Genomic DNA, 19002 nt, shown 5'->3' with positions numbered 1-19002 from the left:
TCTTACCTGACACTACTGTCAAAGACTATGTCTATTGCATTAGTAAATTGAATCTGTTCAACAGTGTTATTAAATGTTGGGCTGCTTCACTGTATTTCTCCAGGTAAAGAGTGATTATATGCAGCATATAGCTGATCGGGTGGATCAAGATGTTGCCTTGAAACTGGGGTGTTTGGAAATTAGGTAAGAAACACACACTCATTCTTTCTTATGCCATAATAATGACAAAAATCAACAGAACTGTTTTCCAGAGTGTCTGGAATAAAATTAAAATGTTTACCATTTAATCCTGTTTGTTAAAATTATGTTTCCTTCTCTGTGTTAATCATACAGGAGGTTCTTCAGAGAGATGCCAGGCAACGCCTTGGATAAGAAATCAAACTATGAACTACTAGAGTAAGAATTTTAATTTTTTATTATGTTACTTCTAATTTAAATGAATGTATTAAAATTATTAATCTGAAGGTAAACTTCAACTACCCGAAGGTAAAGGTTGCGATTCTGTTTCTCTTTTTAGGAAAGATGTTGGTTTAAGAAGGTTCTTCCCCAAAAGCCTGCTGGACTCTCTCAAGGTGAGGGTAAAACACTTTTAAAAATGAAACAGAAACAGTAAGTTTCATCGGTCTATGTGGCCAGAGTCTCCCATTGAAGCTCCATCACCTGAAGTGACAGAGGCAGAAATGTCTTTGGGAATCCTTGTTCTGCTCAGTCAGCTGGATGCTCTAATGGCTACTTGACTGAGCGACCGGCTGACTGGCAGGGAGAGCGGCTTGAAGACTGACTGGATGTCTGGCTGAATGTCTGATTATCTGATTGTCTTGAATTAAGTTCAAGCTCCTGTTGTCACTCGCACTGGGCATCGTCACTTGTCTGTTTTTTGGCTCTCAACCAACTTTTTCGCAGACAGACTGAACCCTTGGGAATGTTTTTTTCTTCCCTCTCTCCCTCTCTCCGTTAGGCGAAGACTCTTCGTAAGCAGATCCAGCAAACCTTCAAGCAGTTCGCCAACTTCAACGATGAGCAGAGCATCCACAAGTTCTTTGAGATACTCTCGCCCATCTACCGCTTCGACAAGGAGTGCTTCAAATGTGCTTTAGGGGTATGACCACCTTTAATGCATGGACACGATGTTGCATGTGAAGATGAACGGAAAACCGTTCATTCATGCATTGTCAGTTAGATGTATTCATAGTCATGGCGTGGGAGGCTGGAGCCTGTTTAACATGCACAGGGTAGGAAACACGCAGAGTGAGGTTTCATCTTTAATTTAAATGGCTTGCAGAACCATAGCAATGTTTTATCACTGTCATCTACAGAACGCACATAACCCTCTGTCCTAAATGGATCTGAAGTAATATAGATGAGAATGTTTAAATTGCTTTATGGAATCTATATTACAGTCATTATTGTGTATAGTTTATAAAGCAGATGATATGATTAAATATGCTATTTTATTGTAAATCTATTTTAATGCTCTCTCTCTCTCCCTCTCCCTCTCCCTCTCTCCAGTCTAGTTGGATAATATCAGTAGAGTTAGCTATTGGACCAGAGGAAGGAATCAGCTACCTCACAGATAAGGGTTCAATGGTGAATAAGTACACACACAAACACACGTGCACACAAAATTTCATTCCATAAAAGTTTCCTATCAGTGTACACTGTATACAACATGCTTTTTATTAAAGATCATTCAGAGGACATGGTGTTAATCACCTGTACTGCCCTCTACTGGTTGATCAGGCATCTTTGATAGACAGTTGTCATAATTGAAAGGAGTCTTGAAATGCCGGCGGCCTCGTAGGTTTTGTAACAAAACAGACAGTAAAGCTAGAACAAGACAGATGTGTGATCAGCAGATGACGTTATCATGAAAAGTGCACAGCTGCATGAAGGAGGTGATCACATGCATTGTGACAACTGAAAATACAGGAAACACCTGCATGTGTAGCTATTACTTCAGTGTACAGATTTAGTTATTAAATTCTGAAACAATGAAAACAGACTTTCAAAATGTCAGTGGTTAATTAATTGAAATAATCTTTGCATGAAAGATGAACAAACACTTTTCCTGTACGGTCTTTATGAACACATTCAAATTCCCTCTTGATGACATATTTTTCTAGTGTATACAATATATCAAAATACAACATATCACCATACGTTACACGTGTTTTTTAATATTTCTTTGTATCTGTCTATTTCCCTGCAGCCCACACACTTAGCTAACTTCACCCAGGTTCAGTCAATCCAGTACTCCTCTTTAGAAGAGAAGGACAGGAAAGGCATGCTGCAGCTCAACGTAGCAGGAGCTCCAGAGGTAAAAACCCACTCAATACACACACACACCATGCAAACCATTCTGTCAGCTGGAGTTTGGATATTAAGTTTGGAGTAATACTTCATGTTGTATTTGACTTTGACTGCTATTTTATTGAATCAAATAGACTTGATTCATGTGAATCAGTAACACAGTTCCTACATATGAAAATGAGGCAAAACTATGTGTTTGTAGTTTCTTTTTACTCACCCTGATATCAGGCTAATCAGATTTTTTTTCATGTGTAACCAATCTGATATAGCTTTTTGGAAGTACCACATTAACTTAAGTTTAAAGACATGTCAATCGTAGAAAGGATCAGGCCGGGTTTTGCCATCTGCACTGGAGTGTCAGGCTGAGTGTGTCTGTTGAGAATGTGTGTTGTTCACAGGAGGCTTGAACCAGAAAAAGCATGTGTGCATCCAGAGCATCTGTGAAGGTTGTGCATGTGTAAAAGTGTGTGCACCGCTAGAAGACGTTATCAATAACAATGCTCTCATTGTGTCACTGTGAAGCAATTCTCTGCCCTACTCACACTAATCCTTCTGTGTGTGTGTATGTGTGTGTGTAGCCTCTCACAGTCACGACGGCATTGCTGACTACAGCAGAAAACATGGCGGACTTGATTGACGGATACTGTCGGCTTGTCTCCTCAGCTACTCACTCCTTCATCGTCAGAGTCCACAAAGGTAGGATCCACTTATAACATGTATTTGATGCTTGCTACAAATCCTAAGTAAATAGATTGTATGGGGTATTTTGCAGTACTCAAGTGGGACAGTTGTGTGGGAATATTGGGACATTGTTTTGTATTATTCAGATGGAAACTTAAAGCACAGAATTTGTTTTTCATACATGTTTTCCCCTTCTACTATAAATAGTTCACAGGACTGAAATCAGTTTCAGCCATGTTTCAAATAGTTGTCAGGTCTGACTGTGGCTGTTGAGGCTTTGTGCTTGTCACTTTGAATAAACTGCACGAATTTGGTTGGGCTTGTCTAAAAATAACTATGGCAGCAGACTATTTTTTAGAATCATGTTGAAGCTCTAACATGAAGTCGGTCGGTTCTATTCCCTGATTCGTGTTTTCTCTTTGTGTCTGCAGAGGGGGACAGAGCTCTGCCTTCTATACCCAAGTAAGTAAACTGGTTCATTTCACTCCAAATTAACTATATGGAGTAAATACAAAAAATCATCATCTGATCAGCTGCTGTTTTTTATGCACTTTTATTTAGCGTTGTCACTTATTATATTTATTTTTTATTATCTGAATATGAATGTTGAACCGTAAAGCTGCCATGTCAAACTTCACAGATTTTACGATAAAAGGTTCAGCTTTTATAATATAATGTAATTGTCATCTTTGGATATAAAATGGTCTTAGTTTTTGACTTTGTGAAGCAGCACACATGACAGGATGTGGGAGGATCCCTCATTACTCTGGCTCCACTGATATCTTCATGCGACTGGAGGGGCATTCAGAATACATAGACCTGTCACCAAATGCCCCAAATCATTTTCTCATCTCTATTGCAGAGTTTCAAATCATGAGAGGCGAATGGAAAAGCGGATGGAAGGAGTACGGACCAGAGCTGTTTGTGTCTCAGGTATAAATCCCTGTCTCGCCTAATTTGCCTGTTTGTCTCTTTCTCCTCTGTCCGTTCGCCTCTGCTCTGTCTGCCGCTCTAAATGTCATGAATGACAGTGACTGCTAAGAGTGAGATAAAGGGACCATAGATTATGTGTGCACACCCTATTTCCCTTATAAAGGCTAATCTGTGTGTGCAGTGAAGAGCCCTTGTCTCACCAGATGTCCCCATGGAGAGCTATAGTCACATTGTCTCCTAACCTCTGATAAACTCCCAGCTACACAGAATTAAATGAAAATAAGAAACATATCTCATAACATTTAACTTATAAAATTAAAACTAACACTTCTCTCCCTTTCCTTCTTCTTGCTGCATGTGCAGGTCAAACTAGTGGCGATGGTAAACAACATACTTTCTCTTAAACTAGTAACACAATATAATTCCTGCTCTATGTCTGGATTTAATGTGTATGTGAGAACAATCTGCATGGAACAGTTTCTGCCTTATCCATGACTCAACCTGTTTTTCTCCAGCTTGTTTCTCTGGAAAGAATGAACTTTCCATCCCTCCCCTTTCCTCATGTCTGTCTCTCTTTATCTCTCTCGCTCTCTCTCTCTCTCTCTCTCTCCCTCTCTCTCTCTCTCTCTCTCTCTCTCTCTCTCTCTCTCTCTCTTGTTGTATTGTTAGCTGTTTAATAGTCCATGAGCATATTAATTGTTGTGCATGTGTCTGGAGTCAGGTATGGTGACAGGCTTTTGGAAAGGTACTTATTGTCTGACAATATTGTGTTTCTGTTGCTATTTGAGTGTGAACTGGTGTTCACTGAACTTATTGAGCTGCGCATTGTGTGTGTGTGTGTGTGTGTAATTTGGGAGGAGGTGGAAGTAGAGACGAGGAATATAACTACAGGAACAGATCCCGGTGATACAAATCCTTTTGTATTGATGACAGAAATTGTACTTTGTTTTGTGTTGAGCTAGTTCAATGTGAATGCTGTCCATGGGTCTCTGCTTGTCACATCACAGTGTGAGTTGTAGATTTGATCTTGCTGTCGACTCTTCTCTGCAGAAACAGACGACTATGCTGAGATCATAGACGAGGAAGACACCTACACCATGCCTTCAAGTAAGTGGACATGTACATGCTGGCATACGTGTGGGAGTCAGTGTGGTGATGAAGAAATTAATGTGTGCTGGTGTTGTATGATTGTTTATATGATGGGTTTAGATCAGAGTGAAGAGACGATCACAAAAAAAAGTGTGTGCCTTGATCTTATCTTGATTATATTTGTGTTGGGGGCTTATATTTCTTTCCTAAACCGATACAGATAATCATATTAAAGTCACATGCACAACAAAGATTGACATCAGTATAAAGGGTGAAGAAATGAACTTAGAATATAGAATATAACTCTTTTCATATGGGTTGATAGCAGGGTGACTGATGCTTTAGCGACCCAATATTTTCCGAGGTCACATGCAGCAATCTTACATAAAAGGGGAAGCCACTTGAACCACGTATTATGTGGTTTATATTGGGCAGGAAAGCTATATATGTCTGTGTGAGTTGTCACAAGATTTAAGGAGAATCACAGCTTCCTTAAGCTGTATTTACACATCCTCTAACCACAATGTTACAGAGCACTTCCCCATATCTGTTCAATCTAACAATGTGCTGTTAGTTCAGTTTGAGTTATCTGTGTCAATGTTGCTCTGGCCTTAAAATATCAATTGATTTGATATTGAAATTGAATTTGATCTAAGTGATATGAGGGTCCACTGTGCTGTTGCTGTGTGGTGCGTTATCACCAGGTTTAGGCCTGTTGTTCACATATATATATATATATATATGTATACATTTATATATACATACCTAAGTGGTGATGCTACATAGGCAACATAGGCAACATTTAGAGGCAGTTGATATGGATGACCCTCAGCTTGAGTGTGGAATGTGGCCGGGACAAAATAAATGTGAATAACTTGCTGTGCTGCGGAAATTAACTACTTTAATTTAAACTGCCTCAAAAAAATGTTGTTTTATGCAACCAAATCCCTGCGTGGCTTTGCTTTTTGACCATTCATGAATTACAGCTTTCATTTTATTCCTGTGGATTGAGCTGTTTAAGCTGCGCAGAGAAAACAAGAGTCAAACAGCACACAGAGAGTGAGCTTCATTCACAGTAAAGGATTAGTAACAAAAAGACTGTATCCATGTTATTTACTGGTCTGTTAAACACGTTTCATGACTTTCTCTGATTTCTAAATGACTCTTGACATATAATCTAGTCAGAACATTGCACTGACACAGTACACAGAAGCCAGCAGAGGTCAGATCTAGTTGTTCATGTCTAGAATATTTTAGTTTTTGTTACATAGCACTAGCAGGTTGCCAAGCAGTTAGATATACTCATAGACTGTAAGGGTACTCAGAGAGTGTTTATCTCCGCCAAGGCCCAACAGTCCCCTTGTGAAACCACATTTCATTCACTAGATCCTGATTATATTCGGGGTTCTGCATCAATATCAGTCCCCTAAATATGTCTGAAAGTAAATTTTGTGTAGAGGTTTTTTTTGCATTTCAAATCTCTCCTTTTTGAATGATAAGACTATGTAATGGTGAGTGTGAGTGTTTGTTGCTTTGTTTGCTCATTGTATGTTCACAAAAAAAGTACCTTCAGACAAAACACACTAAAAGCCTTTAAATATTCAAGAGCTAGTTACTTGATATTATTATCAGTGACATTAAACAGGCATAATGAACCTTTTAATGTAGCTGCATCACTGACACACTCACAGTAACGCAAATTGTTTCATTAACGTTGGCATAACTAATAGAGACTACAGTGATATTCTATGGCTGTCTGTACTCACAGCTAGGTATTTCTGTCTCCTATCACTAACCCATTTTCCCAGAATACTATGGACTAGATCAAGGTAAAGATTGGAACGTGCCATAACTATGGTTTCATTGTGATGGCTCTTTCAGTTGGTGGCTGTTGTGATCCCTTTTTTTTTGTTATACTTTTGCTTGCGACTGGAAAATAAAATTCAGAATTTATATCTGTATTTGTACCCCGTTGATTTCCCTCCCCCCTTTTTTCTATGTTGATGTGTGATGTGCTGTCAGTTTTTGACAAACCAGTTGTACCTTCAGAACTGAGACCTGGTGGTTAGACTTCAAATTTGGCCTAGAGGAGGAAGTGCAGTGACATAACGGGTTCAAATAGAAACACATATACACTAGACAAACAAGCTAGTCTCACTCCTTCCTTTAATTATAGTTTAACTGTAGTGTTTGACTTTTTAAACATCAGGTTACACCAGCGACATTTAGAGGCTAAGCTTTAATCTCAGCTCACTGTTTTTGTCACTGTGTGTTTTTGCCCATTTCCAAATTTAGCTCCAGAGATCTTATTGCCTGACATCACTGCCTCTAAATTTACACCTGTGCTGGACATTTTACAACAGTGATCATTATGAAAGAGAGACATGAGGTTTTCTAAATGTAAACTGACATGTATGGTTTATTCATATGTTGGTTACATGGACAAAGTCAGGTCAACAGTGTCGTACCTCACAGGCAGAGCAAACCACCAGCCTCTCAACAGCCAATATATCACACAATTGAGATATCAAGATTTCAGATAAGGAAATTGACTGACTACAGTAACACGTACAAATTTGCTTTTGGACCGGGAAAATGTAAAATCTGTCCCATTACAGCCTGTGAGATTTCACCATTATCTCCAGTTATCTTTCACCCCTATACAATCAACCTGACTTTATCCGTATTACATTTGAATTACTATAGAGGTTCATGTTCATATATCCATTTGGTGTTACTGGCTGTTGTTTGTCTGTAACTTGGCATGTCTGGCTGTGGTTTGATGATGTTGATGCATGCTGTTGACACTGAGCCATGCTGATTGCCTTGAAGCCAAGATTGTCAGAGTCGAGAGGTAGATTATGATGATTCATCCAAAAACTTGCGATAGTTTTATGATACAAAATTATACAAAATGTTCACATACACATGAAATTAAGGAATTTGTTCCTTACTGTGATGTTGGGTCTGAAATGTTCAGAAAGGAGCATCTTTAAAAAAATTGATAATTACCAGAATTGGTTTCAGAACAGAACAAACCTGCAAAGTGTGAATCACTCTGACAAGCTTGGTAGATGCCTGACTGAAATGTGAATGTGTGTGTTTAATATGAAGGTGTTCTCTGTTTGTTCTCACTGTGCGTCTGTATCTGTGTGCATTCATGTTCGTCTTCATTGTCTGTCTAGCTCGGGACTATGAGATTCAGCGGGATCGTATTGAGTTGGGACGCTGCATAGGAGAAGGTCAGTTTGGAGACGTCCACCAAGGAATCTACATCAGCCCGGTATGTACACTGGTCTCATGTTCTCTATCTCATACTCTGTTAAACTAGTTTTCATCCTTTTTGCATAGAGGCCACCACTGGCCTTCCTTTCTCCTTAAATCATGTGTTACAAAGTCCGGAAATTGAGACCGGTCGTGCAGTTGCACATCAGGAGATTGTTATTGTGTTGAAGGCAGTAAAATAGCTTTTGATATTAGTAGCTATTCATTTTGATTTAAATAGTCTAATAAATACATAAAATGTCACTCTAATCACACTAACATCACTCCTTTGTCTATTTACAACTGTTATCTTTCGATGTCTATAGGCGAACAAAAGGAATATGCTAATCTTAGTATATATAAATAGGCATCTATTTAAAGGTCATAGGTAATTTTTTGGCCACATAATATCTTACATTTTGAGTCACTTATTTTCTATTGAGCTATGAACAGACAGTGAATATGCTGAATATAGATGTTTCTGTCGTGATGCTGATACTGTTGTTTTGTGTTGTCATAATCGGTCTTGCAGGAGAACCCGGCTCTTTCTGTGGCAGTGAAGACGTGTAAGAACTCAACATCAGACAGCGTCAGGGAAAAGTTTCTCCAAGAAGCATGTAAGTTCCTCATGTGGCAGCATTTGTCACGTTGCCTGCGAGTCGTTACTCATCCTCAGCATCAGTTTGCAGAAAAGCTTCTCTAGTAAAGAAAAAGTTTTGAACTGACCTGCACTCCTCCCTGCAGTGACCATGCGTCAGTTTGATCATCCGAACATTGTGAAGCTGATGGGAGTAATCACAGAAAATCCAGTTTGGATCATCATGGAGCTCTGTACACTCGGAGAGGTAGGAGACTCCTATGATTTTCTAGAAGTTGCTATCTTGGTCTGTGGGCTTACTTAAAACATAGAGCATGTTTTTATTCAATAATTGTTAAAAAATTACTTTATTTACTATATTATATTATATATTAATTTAATATCATCTGCAATTCAACCTTTTAGCTTTTTAAATGAGTAGGATTGTCTATGGTACATAACCAGTAGCTCATCTTAGATTTTCCCTTACATTTTTCTCTGAATCTGTGAAGACAAAAATACAGCGGCAAAAAGCTAAATTTTTATATTTAGATATTAATTGAATTGTTGTAATTTTCCCACAAATTTCTCCTCAGATGTTTATTTTTCTTTGTAGCTGTGGCTCGGTTTGTTTATTGAAGTGCTTAATTGGCTGTTACTGTTTTCACACTGTGTTCGTCTCTCTCTCCTACCACTCTACCTCAGTTTCTCTTTGTCTCACTCATTAAGTCTCTATTCACTGCTTGTTTGTTTCATGCTTTATCTCTCCAGTGTCTTTGTCTGTTTAAAATGGGTCTTACACTCTACTAACATTTTATTTCTCTCTCTCTGTGTTCTCTATAGTTGCGCTCATTTCTCCAGGTGAGGAAGTACAGTTTAGACCTGGCCAGTCTCATCCTTTACTCCCACCAGCTCAGCACAGCACTGGCCTATCTGGAGAGCAAACGCTTTGTACACAGGTAGATAAGAAACCACAGACACCAGAATGTTAATAAATCATAAAACTGTTGTTCCAAATAAAGCATTGGGTCAAGTTTTTTTTTTTAGTTTGTGGTTTATCTGAACAAATTATTGACAGATTATGTTTCCAAATAGTAATTAATCATGAAATAAAGCAGTTGGATGTGAAGTTCTTGATTTATAGCAAATAACCCAAGGCAGGTGTTGCCACCTATTGGTAGGAGCTTTACAATTTCTGTCCTTCTAAAAAATGTATATTACTTCCTCTAACGCTGGTTCTGTCGTCTTTAGGGACATTGCAGCGCGGAACGTGTTGGTGTCTACCGTCGACTGTGTGAAGCTGGGAGACTTTGGTCTGTCGCGATACATGGAAGATAGCTCTTATTACAAAGGTAACAGAAACATCTCCATAGACACAGGTTACCCATACAAGCTCGCTCTCCATATAATGTTATCTCTTACAACATTTCAAAGAAAAAGACAATTTTATTTGTGCGAATCATGTGACCTGAACAGAGCTGTCTTACAAAGTTCTTCTGAACCCTGTCTTTTAGCATCCAAAGGTAAACTGCCCATTAAATGGATGGCTCCAGAATCGATTAACTTCAGACGATTTACCACAGCCAGCGACGTCTGGATGTTCGGTGAGTTAAAGCCCTCGTTGCTTTCTTTCTGTGTCAGTTTTGTCCTGTAACAATGTGTTGTCAGTTAATCACCTGTTTCTTCTACAATAGGTGGTTTCATTATCATTATTATGTTTTTCTGTCTTTCCGTAGGAGTCTGTATGTGGGAGGTTCTAATGTACGGCGTAAAGCCTTTCCAGGGTGTGAAGAACAACGACGTAATTGGCAGGATAGAGAACGGCGAGCGGCTGGCGATGCCCCCTCAGTGCCCTCCTACTCTGTACAGCTTGATGACAAAGTGCTGGTCTTATGATCCGAGCAAGAGGCCGCGCTTCACTGAACTCAAAACACAACTCAGGTACTACATATGTGTGTGTGCGTCTCTTTTATGAACGTCTTGGCTTTGGTTACGAATACATCGAGTGAAAGTAGCACAAAGATCAATTTGACTTGTGGAAGAAAAGATCCACTTGGTGCATTTACCACATTAGGTTAATTACATTTACTCATAATCATTTTAAATGATTGTCTTTACTTAGACAGCCTCTCAATAAATATACTCTCTATTGCAGCCTTTCTCGATTTGGCAGTAAATGTATTATGCAGTAAGAGATCAATAAATGTACTTTGAGTCTTTTATGAGATTGGAGATTTGACTTGATTTGAAACTATTTTCTAGCACCTCACTAACAGCAGGTGTCACTGTCAGTCTGTATTGATGTAACAGAGGTAGAGCAGACAGAGCGACAGCAGATGTTAAACCTTTTTAATTCAAGAAATGTGCTGTGTCTTTGTGTGTGTGTTGCTGGTTTAACACCAGACCAGAGTGAACTGTTAAAGATGGGTATAAAAGAGAAGCAGATGATATTTCAGTCTGTTACAGGCGAATAAGCAAAAAAGGCAGTAATTTCATCCAGCTGAGGTCACTTTTACATACCTCCTTATTTTCATTGGAGAGGACAGGGTGGATCATTTCAGTGTGGTCTCAGGAAGGTGATTCATCTGCTCGGATTTAATCCACTTTTTAATCTACTACTTGTTTTACTTTTGACACATGGAGGTTGTGGGGAAATCATTTCCTGTGTGGTTAGAGTATATAATGAATAAATGAATGAATAATGAACAATATATTCTCTGATGCTGGACAAATGTTATTAATATCCTCAAACATTCTGTTGATTTTTAGATTTTGGCAACAGTTACCAGAAGTTTTGAATTTTGCCCATTCCTTCCCTGCAACAGCATCATGTAAAGTCTATAACTAGACGAACAGCAATATCTTTTTCTTTATTTTGGCTAAACCCTAGAACACTGGAATTCAAATATATTTAAGGGCTATACAGGGTTTTTGTGATGTCTTTTATATTAAGTGAACAGTGTAGGACTAGCACGTTTTCCTCTCGGGAATAATTGTAGGTCATACAAACTTTGTTTTAGTTTATGGTTGATTTGATGTGGATTTCAATTAAACTTGAAAGTCAGCACTTAACTGTCCTTCGTAAAGATTCAGTGTCTAAGATTAAGGTGAATATAATATAATTTAAGTGATTTTTTCACTGGGTGTTTCATCTAAATTGTATAATTTGTTGTTTTATTTACCCGAGAAAGGGCCCTTTATATTTACAAACTTTATATTTACATCGGAACTGGCTCCTCTCTATGGAGGCCGCCCTTGTTCTTTACAGTAGCCCAGACTGGACAAATTAAACACCTTTTTGAGTTTAATGACAAACTAAGGTTCTCTTTCATGTTTGAAAGGGGAGGGTGATGTGAGGGGTGTTCAGCTGCAACGTGCAACTTCACCACTAGATTTCACTAAATTCTACACACTGAACCTTTAAAAGACTGCTCTGTACCTCCAGTTTGGTCTAATGGCATTACTGTTGGCATAGTAACACACATTTGATGATGACAGAGATGGATTAAATGAAACACGCCTTGCTTCCTTAAATGACACATCACTGTCTTGTTACCAGCTTTGCCTGGAGACAGATTTGCAGGGATCTTATCTATCAAGAGTCCCGGGCATGTTGCAATCAGATAAGTAGGAGCTAGACCACGCTGTCGGTAAACCTGCTGCGTAAGCCCCAGAATAATGCATCACTGTGATATTTCCATTCAACAGGAACAAACCAACCTATTTATTAGTCATGTAATGAAACTTGACGAGACAATTAATCATTTATTAAAAGTTTTACAAATACTGATTGAAATATTTATATTCCAATCCAAAGAACAATGGGGCATGGTGTCATTCATCTTCTGTTTGGAGGAGAAAAATGAAAAGAAAGGAAAGAAAGTCATTGACTCAATAAAACTATTTATGTCTTGCTAGTGAAAGGCTTCAGTATGTGATTATTATAAATGCTAATCATAGGATCCTTACTGCCAGGGTAACACAACCAGCACTCTGATTATAATTTTCCACAACATGCATGCACTAAAAGAAGGAACACCAACAAACTAAATGTTGCTGTGTAAGATCTGCTCCTGTATGATGATGCTTGATAAGATCATTCACTCTGCCTTGTGTCACAGAATCAGGATTCCTGTTAGAACAGAGATTAAGGGATCCCCCTTCTCACCGCCAGCTCAACTACAATAAGTAAAGTAATACTCCAATGTCTCGAAGAAGTAGTAAAACAAGAGTGGAACATATTTCTTTTTACAATGAGGCCCATTGACATTTTCTCTTTTTTATTGTTATACAGTGTTCAGGATAAGAAGGTGTACAGGAGGGGTAGAGCTTTCCTCAGCCACCATGATACAACAATTCTTAATCATTCAGGCGAGCACAGACCTGTAGTCTTTGGGAAGTGATGTTTCCTCATCGTCTTTGATGGTGAAATAGATTATAATAGCAGGAGTGGTCGGGATGAAAGAGCTACAGTGTGTGTCTGAGACTGCTGCTGTAAAAGCACAACTAGCCAACGGCTCTTTACACTGAATCGTGAAAGAGGTTTTACATGAGTTGTACATTAGATAAAGTCAGTATCTGTATCTGAAATCAGCCATTACTGGAGCTTAATAATACACATGTAGTGGTTTTGTTTGCTCAATTATTTATTCAAGATTACTATTGTCTGTGGTCAGTTTTTTTTTTTACACAAGCAAGAATTGCCAGATTCACAGAAAAAGGCAGCTTTCACAGCACTGATCAAAGTTGCATCACTACTCCATCAAAGTAATACATTATACTTAAGATGTTCTCCCCTTAAATACTAACTCCCTCTCCTCTTTAACATTTACATGCCCATAGGTTTAATTTAAATTGTTGTTTTTTAATGGTTTAAATAGTCATTTGCACATTTATTTTTATTACGCTTGCTTATCAGACCTGTTCAGGTTAAAACTGGGGAGGAACTATAGTGGAAATTTATAATGTCACAAAAGACCAATCTTATTTATTATCTTATTATGTGCACACTTGCTCAGAGATACGTGCACACAGATGCTGCAAAAGTAACTGCAGAGAGGAGAGGTCAGTCAAACCCAATTTGTCCCATAGCCCTGGCAGATGAAGGGTTGGAATATAGAGTTGCAGTATGGAATACAATAATTAAAGAGTTAAAATTAATGTTTTCATGCAGTGCGATTGCTTATCATTCTAAACTTAATTAACCTGGCGAAAACTAGCCATAATTTACTGCATGTCAAGTTATATATTAGTTCACATCATTAGAGCTAAAGCTTGAAGCAGTTTTCTACACTCACATACACCAGTACAAAAACGCAGGTTTCAGGAGCACAGCAAGATGCCATCATTGTTTCCTTCGGCATGCACATTCTCTCTCCGCCTTGTTCTCTCTCTCTTACGCTCACAGAAACGGGAAAATAAAAAGTGCACATTGAACTCCCGTAGTTTTACGAGTTCGCTTAAAACCAGCATGACTCACACCTTAAATTCCACCACGATTCCTCTTCCAATTTTGTCGGTGTCAGCTTCCCTCTCTCTCTCTCTCTCTCCCTCTAATTCCGCTCCTCTACTGCAAACTCTCTTCTACTCCATCGCTTGTCTTTTGAATCCTGAACTCTTTCACCTTTCCTCCTGCTTCTCACTTTCTTTCTTTGGTTCCAGAAGAGTTAGAGGCCTCCAAATCACAGAGGTCCACTCATCTGACACATGTACAGTATGTTTGCGGTCGTATGTTTTAATGGGCTGAAAACCCAGTGTGGAAAAGCACATGGGAACTGCCTTTGGTTGCAAAACTGACATTTATTCTATTGTAATTGACTATGAAACCTTGGCATGAAGAAATAGCGAGGAACCCCTTATGTGCCCCATCCAGTGTCTTGGAAACCAAGTCAATATTGACAATGGCCTCTGTGGTCACTGGTTATTAATAGGAGAAACTCATGCCATATAAGGTTCTGCAGTTTGGTGTACTTTGGGTCTGGCTGGCTTTTATATCATAATATCAATTATAGGTCTCTCCTGCCAAATATGCAGCCCTCAGCTACTAATGCAGTTTTCCTAAACGGCAGATCTGTGTGTGTGTGTGTGTGTGTGTGTGTGTGTGTGTGTGTGTGTGTGTGTGTGTGTGTGTGTGTGTGTGTGTGTGTGTGTGTGTGTGTGTGTGTGTGTGTGTGTGTGTGTGTGTGTGTGTGTGTGTGTGTGTGTGTGTGTGTGTGTACACAGTGGGCAGCTGCCAGGAGCTGCAGCTTTCCAACAGAGAGGGAGAGAGAGAGAGAATGTAAGAAGGAAGGAAAAAGACGAGCAGAACTAGTTTAGCTCTGTACTTCCATGGTCAAAGCTCGCTGACCCAGGTTTCCAATCCTCAGATCTTATTAGCCTCATAGTGAAGTATGCGTGGTGATGTACTGCAGTTAGTGAAGTAAATAATTGCATCGTCCTGCCAAGAGGAGTAGGTTTTATCTGTGTTGAGTGTTGCTAGGACCCAGTTATTCATATGGAGTATTAGTGCTGAGTGCTGCTGGCCCATCATCAGCATTCTAGCGGCTAAGAGGATGTTCTTCTAAAAGGGCTCGACTGGAAATACAGCTGTGCTCTCGGTCAGGCCTTTTTTTTTTAAAGGTAAAGTATGGTAACTTCTGTCTCATTAAGGATTTTCTGAAGTTTATCAGCCTCTAGTAAAATTCATTGTTTATTTGTTTGTTTGTGTGGACGAGTGTGCTGCATTCAGTGGATGCTACAGTGCCAAAGCTGTTTTAGAGGAGCCATGTCGTATGTTTCTGCAACAAAACTTATAGTTGATTGCTCGCCTACCCTCTACAGAGACAGTTGTCCTACTTAAAGAGTGGGTTCTTGTTATCTTGTTATCTTGTCATATGTACATTGAAACAGTTACTGGTTTCTTTGATTGTTACCAGTACTGGCTGCCAAGCGATCACAATCAACCATAAGTGGTAATTTTCATGTCACCAATAATGATGACAAATTCTTATGTGAGGGTTCAATGGATAATTCATGTTTTTTCATAGATAATGTTTCATCACCGCTGCAGTGTGTTGTTAGAACCAAGAGGGAATCATTTATCTTTAACAAGAATAATCGATTAACAAGTCAATGTCTTGCACAAGAGCACTTCAGCAGGGGGATACCTAATTGCACGAGTTTCAGTCTGATTTAAAGACGACCTCTGTTTGGCTTGAAACGTTTGTAACATCAGTTGTGAAGTCAGTTGCGTCCTATTGACAAATTGTATAGACTGCTACATTTAGAAGTGCAAAACAAACTAGTAATTTAATTCATATCAGCTAATATATCATTACAATGTTGCATCCCTTCTTTTTAATGGAAGACAAAAACCAGCAGCTAGTTTCCATCTCGTTTCACTGCTCAGTGGTCGCCAGTAGCGGTTGTAGTGGGCAGCCGACAGGTGAGGAGTACGGGAGAGTGAAGCAGGGTGGAGCTGAAAAGCCCAAGATTGTGCAGTCAGCCTCAGCCTGAGTCAATAAACTAAACAGGCAGTGTTATTCCATGTGGTGTTGTAGTGTATGTGGGGGAGGAGACAGTTAGTGTTAATGTTGCTAGGTGCTGGTGTTGTCATCATCATCACACATGCGTACATACATACATACACATTGTGTCATTTACTGTTAATCTCCGAGGCAAGGTTGGCAGATTCATCGAGGACGGATCCCATTTGGACTGGTTTGTAAATGCTTTTTCAAACAAGTTTTATGTTTAATTCACAGGGTTAGTATGATTTAGATTAGAAAAGAAGAGGAAATGAGAAACACAATTACAGGAATTATTTTCACAAGGCATAGGGAAATATTTTTAAACAAAAATTAAAGTTTAAAATTGTGTGTCTAACCTTATAATTTAAGCTTGAATATAATATAAGATATAATTTTTTTTAATATTTTTTTTTTACCATCACAGCTGGCTGAGTAAATTATTGAAATATTATGGATTGGGTCAGGGTTATTTCAGTGTAAAAATATTGGTGTTGTGATGGAAAAGGACAAAACGTGACGAGAGACTGACCAGGACAGGTGCAAGGACACACACACACACACACACACACACAAACACACACACACACATACACACAGCAGGGGACAACAGAACAGGAGGATAATGATGTCACTAGAAATAGCTTTAACCCTTGTTGAGGAAAGGAGAGCTATGTGTGTCTGTGTATGTGTGTGTGCGAGTGCGTGCGTGTGTGTGACTACTCAGTTTTCTGTTTTGTGGAAGCGTCGACTCATAAGCAGCATCTCGTTCCTCTGGGAGTCTGGTTTTGGTTTAGCAGCCGTTTTCCTCAGGGAACAGGTCGGTGAGTTATTTAAGTAGGTAAATTCAATTGAGTATCTTTGGCTACGTTAGTCCTAAAAATGCTTATCTTGAGTTGTGGGACGTTGCTTAGTTTGCTAGTGATTTAGTTTATTTGGTAACTTCTTAAGCAATATCACCCAAAGATTTACTGTTGTCGTTGTTGTCAGAGTTTTGTCTGACAGAGCAAAAAGATGATGTCAGTAGTTTTTGTCAAATTTACAATGAAGAGTAAAATCCTAAATGTTTACTTTGAACAGTTGTTTTCAAGATGTTAATGACTCAACAATACAACAGTGATGATCTCAGCACCACTGCAAAGAAGAGAGATTCAAAATGTATTTCATAAAGCATCTGAAGCCAAAGCTGCTGACACAGCTGTTGAATTGTTTATATTACTGTAGCTGGCATAATTCACTGTAGTTGAACCCTGGTGGGAATTATGGGTTTTCAGAGATTGACTGTTGTGGTGGTAAGAGACTGAGCAATAAGACATTTCATAACAAAATGGAATTTGTTTTTTTGTGTTTTGACATGGTGTACGAGTGAATGCATCAGTTTGTGTGTCATGAAAATCTGAAACTTTTATCTCTACAACGGCAGATAGAAAATCACGTTTTGTTATTCTGTTAGGGAAGACCCTCACATGTAGATACCTGACCTCAGCCAGTCAGGACTTTTTGGAACCTGTCCGAACCCATTGGGACCTGACAAGTCGAATTGGTGAAATGATATTCACTTTAGGATTCTGTCACATGTCAGGCTTAGGTTCAGACACAAAAAACAGAATGCCTCCAGGTTGAGGTCAGGCTTTGGTTTTCTCTCTTGCTGGGTTGTGTTCAGACAAGATATAGAGTCGCACTCTAGTGTATACCTCATATTTTCCAGGTCAGGTGTTTGTTATGTTTGAATGTGTCAATAGCGCAACATGGAAGTGGTATTATACTGTCTTATAAAACGTGAGTAAAAAAATTAAGTCTTCTGTGACTTTTTGTGAAGAGATATCAGCCACACTGAAGATGTCCTTATATCAGGATTTATAGACATTATAGCAGCAGATGGTGTACCACAGCATGGAGTGTAAAAATAACAGCCCAGAGTGTTTAATGTCATGTCTTCACTGTTGCATCAGTACTGGAGATTGTGGCAGAGACAACCATTCCTATTTATTTATTATATGCAACCCTTGGCTTTGCCTCTCTACAGTGTCGGAGTAAAATACTCAACAATTCCGCAGAACAAAACCAAACACACCAGCACCATGTTTGTCTCACAGCCTCTTTTACCTCGATTTGCAGCACTATCCTAGAGGAGGAGAAGCTCCAGCAGAAGGAGAGGAACAGGATGGAGATGAGGAGACAAGTCACTGTGTCTTGGGACTCCGGAGGGTCTGATGAAGCACCACCAAAGGTAAAACAAACATCACACAAGTTTGTATCTTTGTGTCTATTTGTGTTTGTTTTGTCTGTGTGCAGGAATACAAAAAGTCTGTTTCTTGCATTCTTTTGTTTTTGAGGCTCAGATATGGTTTCATGTGGAGTTTGCTGCATTGCACTTTGGTTTTAAGTGGCCCATCATGTACATTAAGGGGTCTGCTGGACCCTGGTGACATCCTTAGTTCAGTTAATGTTGAAGTCATCATTCATAGCTGCTTTTAGACATGATCTCAGGAAAATTTCCGGAAAATTGTATGCAGACATTTTCCGGAGTTTGTCTTTCCCATATGAAGGACGCAGCAGGAGACTGTCCGGGTCAGACATGTCCACAACAACAGGAACAGGTACATCAGCAGAGGATACAGTGAGCAGGACGTAACGTTTACA

The 19002-nt window shown here is 39.1% G+C and overlaps 1 protein-coding gene across 4 annotated transcripts in view; it reads left to right on the top strand.

Moving 5' to 3' along the window:
* LOC133014497 (focal adhesion kinase 1-like) overlaps positions 1–19002 on the top strand; it is a 59293-nt gene that overhangs the window by 23956 nt on the left and 16335 nt on the right. For all 4 annotated transcript variants that reach the window (XM_061081761.1, XM_061081763.1, XM_061081760.1 and 1 more), the window contains exons 5-22: positions 104–183; positions 334–396; positions 518–572; positions 959–1099; positions 1510–1587; positions 2210–2317; positions 2889–3006; positions 3423–3453; positions 3854–3924; positions 4975–5031; positions 8199–8296; positions 8810–8894; positions 9022–9122; positions 9698–9813; positions 10106–10206; positions 10369–10458; positions 10591–10795; positions 18478–18589. In XM_061081761.1, coding sequence (XP_060937744.1) covers positions 104–183; positions 334–396; positions 518–572; positions 959–1099; positions 1510–1587; positions 2210–2317; positions 2889–3006; positions 3423–3453; positions 3854–3924; positions 4975–5031; positions 8199–8296; positions 8810–8894; positions 9022–9122; positions 9698–9813; positions 10106–10206; positions 10369–10458; positions 10591–10795; positions 18478–18589 — 1710 coding nt within the window. The remainder of the gene's footprint in view (positions 1–103; positions 184–333; positions 397–517; positions 573–958; positions 1100–1509; positions 1588–2209; positions 2318–2888; positions 3007–3422; positions 3454–3853; positions 3925–4974; positions 5032–8198; positions 8297–8809; positions 8895–9021; positions 9123–9697; positions 9814–10105; positions 10207–10368; positions 10459–10590; positions 10796–18477; positions 18590–19002) is intronic.

Source organism: Limanda limanda, chromosome 11 (genome assembly GCF_963576545.1).
Source record: "Limanda limanda chromosome 11, fLimLim1.1, whole genome shotgun sequence".
Classification (NCBI taxonomy): domain Eukaryota; kingdom Metazoa; phylum Chordata; class Actinopteri; order Pleuronectiformes; family Pleuronectidae; genus Limanda; species Limanda limanda.
Note: the sequence above shows the minus strand (reverse complement) of the source record. Positions and strands in the feature narration are given on the sequence as shown.